The 9,715-nt window shown below is 34.0% G+C and overlaps 1 protein-coding gene across 2 annotated transcripts; it reads right to left on the bottom strand.

The window, feature by feature from the left end:
* Window positions 1–6: 6 nt before the first annotated feature.
* LOC111382570 (acyl-CoA thioesterase 2-like) lies at window positions 7–9,709 on the bottom strand. Of its 2 annotated transcripts, none has more exons than XM_023006588.1 (14): window positions 9,677–9,709; window positions 9,483–9,575; window positions 7,651–7,721; window positions 7,482–7,563; window positions 7,125–7,171; window positions 6,868–6,993; window positions 5,502–5,579; window positions 5,254–5,341; window positions 4,506–4,618; window positions 3,456–3,518; window positions 3,322–3,377; window positions 1,580–1,684; window positions 1,412–1,468; window positions 7–888 (listed from the first exon to the last, which is right to left on the bottom strand). In XM_023006588.1, exons 1-14 carry the CDS (start codon window positions 9,690–9,692, stop codon window positions 780–782), a joined length of 1,104 nt encoding a protein of 367 aa, XP_022862356.1. In that variant the 5' UTR covers window positions 9,693–9,709; the 3' UTR covers window positions 7–779. The 2 variants fall into 2 exon arrangements, with proteins under 2 accessions (XP_022862356.1, XP_022862362.1); XM_023006594.1 differs by having other exon boundaries at window positions 8–885.
* Between the last annotated feature and the right edge of the window lie 6 nt (window positions 9,710–9,715).

Below are 9,715 nucleotides of genomic sequence, written 5' to 3'. Positions count from 1 at the left end.
AGGCAATAATAGACAGTGCCTAATGACTAAAACTTCGAAGTCATGCATAAGAAAACGACAATGTCTATCCATTGCTAAACATGCGTAAACATTTTCATTTGATGTGAAACGAGAACAATAATGGCTAACTAATAGGGATTCTAGAAGAAATGTGATTAACGGTAGACTTTGATTAACTAGGATTGATATTTTGTTAAGTAGTGATGTATTAGAAGCCACAGTAATTATAAGTTCTTTATAGTATAAAACGGAACTAAGGACTCAATTTTTACACTTCCCTTCTTCCCTCTCCTCTCTTGTTCTTTCTCTGATCAATTCCATCCCCTTCCTTCCCTTCTCATCACTACCACTGTCCACATGTCTCTAAACTGTCCAAAATCAATGTACATGATCTGGAAGTAGAACATGGAAAACCCAATCAAGCCTGGAGAGCTGACCATTTAAATCCAGCTAATATGGGCTCAAACTCGTAGGATACCACTATCGTGGGGATCGAATATTTGACCTCCTAAATAAACATGCATGTGTGTTTGATTTGTTGATGCATGAAATTTGGACAAACTATTTATAGAGCTCCATAACGAATGCAATCAGTAGTCTAACACGGTGGGTTCGACAAAGTCTGACTGATTAGTGTTAAATTGTTACCTTCTGTTAATAGCAGATAATTCCAGAATGAAAACTTCATTCTCGATTCTACAAGAATTTTTATGAAAGCCTACAAACTATGCAAAACACGAAAACTGAAGAATTTGTAATACTGGGAAGGACATGTGTACTTACGAGTGATCCAGGCTAACAGAGGCTGACTTCAAACCCTTTTCACGGTGAGGATTCAAGCTAACTTGAAGAAATATGAGATCTGAAGTATATGCAGCAACACATCTGCTAAAAATCCACATCATAAAATAAAAATAGATGTTACTCACTCTCAACAAGGGGAAGAGAATTAAATCTACTTGAAGAAAGCCATTTAAAAGTTCAAGAGTTAACTGTGACAGGTCATAACGACAAAAGAATAAATATCTGGTTCCAATATACGAAAAAAGGGCATACCGTATGGAATAAGAACTTTCAAGACAGACAAATCTAGAAGCAAAAGGAGTTCAAAAATGATTTCATGTCACTATAGTACTGCAAATAAATAGAGATCAATTCATTTTTTATGCTTGAGAAGAGTATGCCCAAGAGTAGATCATGCAGATACAAGGTAAATTGGATGAAAACTGATCATTCTCAGGAAAATAATACAATATATAATCTGGAAACAGGGGAACAAATTCATCACACCGCACATGTACATATCACACGTCATTGAACTCTTTGAAAAACCAATATACCACCGAGGTGGCAACTAATGCTGGCAACAAGAAATACCAGAAAATATAGATGCGAAAGAAGATTCTCTTACCTATGCAAAGCCTGGTCATCAGAAAGTTTTCCTTTTGCTCTAAACCAATACCTTAAACTGTAGAATAATTGCAAAAAATACGGTCAATCAGACAACCATTTTTCTAGTCTTCACAATGATTCCCTTTTAAATGGAGTCAATGGACAACAACAGAGAATGACATTTAACCTCGGAGGAGACTTAGTCTGATTGGTGGAAGTATTATGCTCACAGAACCTGATCTCTATGGGCCAGGGTACATATTCCCTACTAGCAACCTTGTTCCGGTATGTCCTGTTTCATATTATTGTTTGAAATCAATAGAACTTAATGTAATAGATGAACGAATCATTAGTTTTTATTTGACACTAAGTGGAGGAAAACTAAATGTGCTGTAGGTATATTCTCCCAAACAATATAACAGGAAAGGTGACAAAATGTCTGACTTCCAATGCATAGAATTATAGAAGAAAAAATTGTCAATTCCCACATCAAAGAAAACAGTGACACTATTTAGTACATCATATCAATATTTTGGGCGACTAATGCACATCCACGAGGACCTTGGCAGAAGTAGAAAGTCCAATATAAGTACCCTTCAATGCAATGCGAAGCATGAAGGGGTCCACAACACTAAGAAAACTGTGATACATGCTTTAGTCATGACGCCTATCACAGAGAAATTAGTTACTGCTAGAAGCTAGGTCCTAAAATTTTCATGTCTCTAAGGTTTCTTCAGATTTACTTTTTTTTATTTTTTTTTTTCCATTTGAAACACAGATAAGGTTATTCAGACGGTATTGATACACACAAAAAAAGTACGAACAGAATATTTCATTTTTGTTTCAGAACTGCTCTTCAACTAAGCTTGCAGACCTGTTTCTGAATACAACTAAGTACATCCAACAAATGTTTATTCTATGTATTAAAATAATAAAGGGGGTATGCAGTGCCATTACTAATGAATACTTGGTGTTTCCTGGTAACCTATGGTTGGTAGCTGAAGATGTAGATGTAGAGTGCTTAGGCAGTTGGCATTGGCAATAACATATATATCCCTTGTTTTATAAAGATTAAAGTCTGATTTTTAGTATATTTTGATAAAAGTTGATAGGACTGTACAAAACGCTCGAACCGAACAAGACCGAACGGAGCAGTTCTCCTTAAGTTAAATACCTAAATGGGTATCTGAATCGAAAATCGACAAATTCGTTTTAGTTCTCGGTTCTAGATCAAGAACCAAATAATCGAATAAAAATCAAATCTCACTTAATTTTTAAATTTTTTAATATTAAATAAGCCAAATTATTTAATTTTTTGCTAAATAAATTTGCCAACTAATTAATTGAGCCCAAAAATATCATTTTCCTATTTTATTTGCCAATTAACTAATTTAGCCCTAATCCAAAATGGAGTTTGCATTGAAGAGACGGGGTTATATGAGGACTACGTTATTTTGTAAGAGTGAAGATCGAACATATCATTAGTTAAATTAATGTAGTATTGTTGTAAATATTTAAAAAATTAATTATGATACGGAACCCGAGAACCGAACCGAACCAAACCAAACCCATTCAGTTCCATAATTAAATTTAGATATGACGATTTCACATACTAAATACTCGAAAATTCGGGTTTGGCTTGAACCAGACCATGTCCAACCTTAAAGTTAATGAAATATTTGGTTGAAAAGTTTAGAAAAATTGAGTTTCCTATGAAATATGTGATTGAAAATGAGTTTTAGGAAATTGATGTTTAGAAAATGGGGGATCAAACAAGGGCATGATAAAAACCTTCACAAATCATGCAAATCAGTAAGCAAAAATTGAAAAGTACAACATGATGAGAGAGTAAAGAAATAACAAAATTATCCCTTGAAAATAAATACAACCAATGCATTGCCACACGATAGAGAAAGATAAGAACCTAACCTGGGGAGCCGAGGATCAATGATACGCCTTTCTCGCAATTCCTCCATAGATAAAAGCTGAAGAAATAAAAAATTTAAGTAAACTATCGGAGAAACAACCCATTATAGGAAATAATACAACCACATGTTGGCTACCTCTTCTGGATTAGGTACGGAAGGCATTTCTGCCACCTGGTGATTGAATCCGCCTTCCTCTTTCTGTAAGTTATTTGAATCAAATGTTAGATGCAGTTTCTATAGTTTTCCAGCATTCACCTATGAGGTGGAAGGAGAAAAAGGACACAGGAAAGACATAATAGAATGCACCAGTGGGAAATCATATCAGAAACTCTACCAAATTTTAAATCTCGGCAAGCTCCAAGTGTTAGTATTAAAACTTGATTATTTAACAGCAAAATTATCTGATTTCATGTCTTCAAGACCTATAGCAGGCCATCAATTGAATCATAAAACAATATGGTAACAAACACTAAATGACGAGATGAGCATGTTGCAAAAGATAAAACAAGAAACCAGTCAAATTTATGAAATGGTAGATATAACAAACAGCAGACTGAGCCTTATTCTAAATAAATTTGGGGACAGTTACATGAATCCTTTATTACTACTTTGCCTCATTCAACTATTATATACAGAATACATTTTAAGATCACTAGGCCAGGAAGGAAAATATGATTACTTGAACTGACATGCATACAGGCCAGCCCCTAATCTCAGTATGATAAATACAAAATGAGTAATTAAATTCATCAAACAAAGATTCTTTAACGTGTAAACTCTTTGAAACTATAATATCAGAGCTATAAAAATATGGCACGTATTTTCAACATCACTACATCTCATTTCATGTCCAAAAAATAAAAATTTTGAGATCCAACTACAAGATTTATACACCTATTAGTTAACGCAGAGAAGTCCAGGACCTCTTTTTACAAAATTTCCATAAGCTTTCTGTTGTCGACAATTTACACTATATATTTCCCTTCTCCTTTTATTTTCATATAACACAAGAAAGGGGATAAGAACATTGTATACATGTGACCAGGAATAAAATACAGAAAGATTATAGCCTCTGAACTGCATGGGATTTCACTTGAGCCTATTAATTTGTAGTGCAAGATATAAATGTGACTAGTAAAGATGCCAGAAAGTTGAGTCACTTCTGCTTTAAATTTCGAGCACTACCTGAAATGAAGCAAGCAAGGTAAATACAACGTTCCCATTTTGTATTGCCTCTACCCTTCTGGTAGCAAAGCTTTTTCCATCGCGTACGCGGTGCACTTGATATGTAATTGGCACTGTAAACCAGTTACGATTTCTTGTTTAAGAACTTTTGCATCAGAAAAATAAATAAATAAATAAATGCATGTTAGATGTGGTTAAATTTCTCGTGAAATATATTAGCACAATGGTAAAGCAAAAATGGTAGTCCAAGCAAATTTAACTACAAAATATTCTTTCTTACTTTTCCAGCGAGTCATTGATAATGAACATATACATGGTCAAATCTGTAATTTAGTACTGGTTAAGGAGGGTATTGTGATTCCATCAACTATAATCCATAATCTGGAGCCACTGATAATGAACATAAACAGTGCACTGTCAAATCAGTTATTGAAAATCCATAATCTGGAGGAACTGATTAGGGTCTTGTGATTCCATCAAGTACTAAGCACTTGAGATAAAATTGTGTAGACACTCGAGTAAACAAATGTATCATAGATAAGTCAAAGATGCCAACTTATATATAAATCACTGGTCAAGCTATGAAAAGAATCACGAGTGTGTATCATGCAATGCAATACAAATCTGTCATATACTTTGCAGTCACTTATAATCTCGTGGTATGCATCATCATTACAAGTACATGTTGAAGATTTTAAGAGAACTAATGGCTATAAGCATTACGAAAGTAGACAAAGAGGATACTTACTGTTAAAATCCCCAATAAGAAGGAAATAAGCATGCAAACTGTGAACAATCTTAAGACAATCGACAGTTTTTGATGCTGCAGCAAGTGCCTGAATCATTAGCCATTATGGATTGTCATAATTAAAATTCCAACTACTAGGAATGTCCAACCATAAGAGCAAATAAGGAAAAGGAAAAGAAATGGACAACACTCAGCTTGGTCATGCTGAGCTAGATAGAGATATACTTAAAAAGAAACTCAAACCATACTTGTCCGATAAACTGTCCTCCAAACACTTTTCCAAATTTTGGAGCATCAGGCAAAGTGATACCTTGGAAAATGTTAACCTGCCAAGGAACACAATAAAACTTGAGCACAAACTTATTTTTCTTTCATAGAGACAATTATAATATTAACATTTCCATAGTGAAAGAGACCCTTAAAATGAATCTTAATAACACATTATGTTGAGTTACGTGATCTGCTGGTGCACGGTATAAATTTGTAAATATTGATTAGCATTTACTGTCACATTGTTTAAGTAAATAACACAAGATAGAAGGAATTGATAGTTCTCATTGGTGGTATATGATGGTTGAATCTGATGGAAAAGAATGGAGCTTTTACTCTTATAGAGTGCAATTGATTCCCATGCATTTATTAAAACATAAATAAATATTTGCTTCTGGGAAAGAATATACCCATATACAAGGGCACACAATTTAGCTGAATAAGTACATTGAAGAGTCAATTTAAGTGGGAATGGATTTCGCTGTTTTAAAAAACAAATAAATGCCCAATGAATGACACAGTCACCTCATGACATACAATCCTCAAGGAACCAAACTACTCTTGCAAAGGAAAAAAGATCGGAGTATAGAGATTGATCAATAAAAAAAAGTTCCACCAATCACCAGAACGCATAATTGACCAATATTACCCAAGCAATGCCAAGCTGTTTCTCACTAAAAAGGGGCTTTAAAAATGAACCAGGAGATCCATAGTTTCTTTTTTTCTTTTTCTTTTTTCTTTTTTTTCTTTTTTTTATGACTGTGGGTGTTCAGGCTAATTTACGCGTACCTCGACTAATGTCACAGGGCCCTGAAGTTTACAGTCGAGTACTCACCTCAGTGGCCCTGAGGGGACTCGAACTGGTGACCATTGAGGAGCAAACCTAAGGACTGGCCACTAAGCTACCCCTCAAGATTGATTCATAGGTTTTCTAAGCTTTAGAAAATCCAAAAATCAAGATAATGCATAATTTGATAGTTTTGAAATTTAAAGTTCCAAAAAAATATTGTTTTTTTGTTAAATTATTGAAGATTCTTCCAACAATATCAGTTGAGTTTACAACCACCTTCCCTTACCCATTTCTTTCTTTCTTTCCTTTTAACTATTATCTTTTGAGGCTTTTACTGTTGGGGATGGTGGGTGAGTGTCACCGGTTTTGCTTTGGTTATTGACTATCAGACCTATTTACATTTCAAAGAAAAGTGCAGTGAATTTTTCTTGTAAAATAAGCCATAAAACTGTGTCTATACAAAACTATGTTAGTTAGCCAGGATGGAGAAAAATTATAAAAACATAACATTCCACGTAAAGGAAGAGAAAAAACAAGTAGTGTTAGGAAAATACTTCTACAGGATCCAAGTGCAGTATTCTCTCCGCAAGTGAGAATTTCTCATGTGTCTCATCAGCACTCCATATTGATTTGGATTCTAACAAATTTGTATGCTCCTTTGGCAGGAGTAAGCATGTCAGCTGCCAACAGAGACATGCACCAAAAGATTAACCATAGAACTTGATATAGCAACAGGTGTACTTGAAAAGTCTAAAAGCATGTTTACATGCCCTAGGAATAACAATGTAAGCACATTAGATAAAGGGGGTACCTTAGACAATGCAATAACATCCGCATGCTGAGTTGATGATGCCATACCTGCAATAGCACATCAGTCATGTGACATGTTCGCCAACAATATGGGTCAATCTTCCTAATAAAGAGGCTATAGTATGCGCAAGTTTGTTATATCTACAGATACAACCTACACACACATAAAACATGCAAATAACAAAGGATTGGCATATGAACTTGTATATCCAAGACAAACACAATTTTTAAGTTACAATGAAATCTGAAACAATCATAAAACAATGGCTGCTCAAAGGCCATCAAAACGAGAATCAAACTACACAGTAAAGACAACCATATTAAGGAAGAAAATGTATTACAAGAATTAGCCTCTAACCATGACCAAAGTAATCATATTGCTTGAGGTGAAATTCAGGACGATTTTCCTCATCAGCATGGAAAGACCCACAGACTTCAGCCTGTAAAACATAAAATGCACCTTAACAAACAAAAAACAATCACACAAGCATAAAAGTATTAACCAAAACATGAAATGCAAAACTTACTTCTCCATCCAATATGAAGTAAATTCCATCCGCCACTGCTTCCCCTTCATGAACTATGTAATCACCTTGATCTTAATAGTAACAACCCAAAAAAATAAATAAATAAATAAAAATAAAAATTAGAAGACAAAAACTATTCAAATATCAATGCACTGATTAGTAAAGCAAGTTTGGGAAGTATTTATAAACAGTAAATAAAATGTGTTATGGTAAGTGGATAGTATATGTGGATCCCTCGATTTGTTTGGACAAAAAGTGGTTTAAGTGTTTATAGATGGTTTATTAACATGAGCCAAACATACAAAGGCTAAGATACTGCATCAGTGCTTCATCATTAAATGCAAAACAAAGCAAGTATTCAAAAAATGCTTTTAATCAGCACATAATGGCTCATCAATAGCAGAAAAATAAACTAATTTTCAAAGGAACACATTCACTTTCTAAATGAAAAGGAAATACTAGTGTATATTTGGTAGCGTGGAATGTATCTTCAGAATCGCATAAGAAGCCAAGAAGGCACTGTATTTATTTCATTTTTTCATCCCCAATCTTTGCGAAATATAATAAATCTGTCATCGAACTTTTTTTAGCATAATCCATCTCCAACCTTTCAATTATGTAACAAAACTCTTCCTTCCTTTCATTTTGTCTAATAAATGACTGGTTTGCCCTTCTCTTTAAATAAACAAAAATAGAAGAAACCAATAAAACAAGAAAAAATAAAGTAAAATAGCAAATAGAATCCGGTAACTTTTCAATGCATTTCACTTAAAACAATTAAATACATATTAACACATAAGAAAAAAAATTATTTTAAAAATTTTCATCTTCCCTAGGTAAGTTACCTTACCGCCCGTAGCCAAACACCACCTCCACGAATGCAATCACGTTAACATCACCATGGAAAATTAATTCACAAAAAAATAATGAAAAAGGATTGGATAAAAGAATAGCACCCTATATCGTAAAACCACCACCACCATCAGTAGGTTACAATCTAGGTTGTTAATTTCTTCTATCCAGCCTTTTTTAATTAATTTTTTTATGGTGGTTGTGATGCTCCCGCCACGTGATTGCATTTGTGGAGATGGTATTCGGTCACGGGACAGGTGGAGATGGTATTCGGTCACGGGACAGGGTGGATGAGCGAGCTTGGTTTAGGAAGATGAAATTTTTCTATATCTTTTTTCATGTATTAATATGTATTTAATTGTTTTAAATAGGATTTATTTATATTTTTCGAAAAGTTATGGAACTACATTTGTAATTTTTCCTTCTTTTTTGTTGTTTTATTGATTTCTTTATTCTTGTTTATTTAATGAAGGGAAAGTCTGTTCAAAGCGGAGGACATGATGATTTTTACTACATAATTGAAAGGTATAAATGGACTGTGCTAAAAAGAGGATAAGGTAGATCTGTTACATTTTGCAAAGGTTGGGGACAAAAAGTACAACTTTTCTTATTATTATTGATTGACTGAAACTAGGGGCCCTTCAATATAACTTTTAAAAAGTCAAAAGCAGCTCTTGAGACTCAAAAATTGAGTTTTATCCCAGTTAGCTAAGTTGGTCCAATTTGGCTTCATTTAAAAACACTTTCGAAATAGGATGTTCTTTTGAAAATTAGTACCAAACAAAAATTAAGTAGCTCCTCCAAAAGCTTTTCCACCAGAAGCAAAACGAGCCTCAATTTTTTTGGGCTCTGCTGCCCCTGTTTGAGTAGCATTCATCCAGTTTTTTCTTTTGTGCAAAGTGGATTCAAATACAATAATTTCCAATTAAATCGATCGATCGATCGATCGATCAAGATAAAATAATATCCAAGAGAATTACCATAGTGTTTAACAGCGACAACCGAAGCGATCTTTCTAAGGGAGGAACTTGGGAGTTTTTGGAGCAACGGAACACAGCCCAGGAACTCGATCACTGTCAATCCAATAAACAAATAAAAAGGAATTGTTTTCACAAAAACGAAATTTAATTAAAAAAATTACCAAGAATCCGGAACAGAAACTGTAATGGCTAACCTGAGTCTGAATTCATTGTTCGGAAATTCGAGTAATAAA

Source organism: Olea europaea, chromosome 3, assembly GCF_002742605.1.
Source record: "Olea europaea var. sylvestris chromosome 3, O_europaea_v1, whole genome shotgun sequence".
Taxonomy (NCBI): domain Eukaryota; kingdom Viridiplantae; phylum Streptophyta; class Magnoliopsida; order Lamiales; family Oleaceae; genus Olea; species Olea europaea.
Note: the sequence above shows the minus strand (reverse complement) of the source record. Positions and strands in the feature narration are given on the sequence as shown.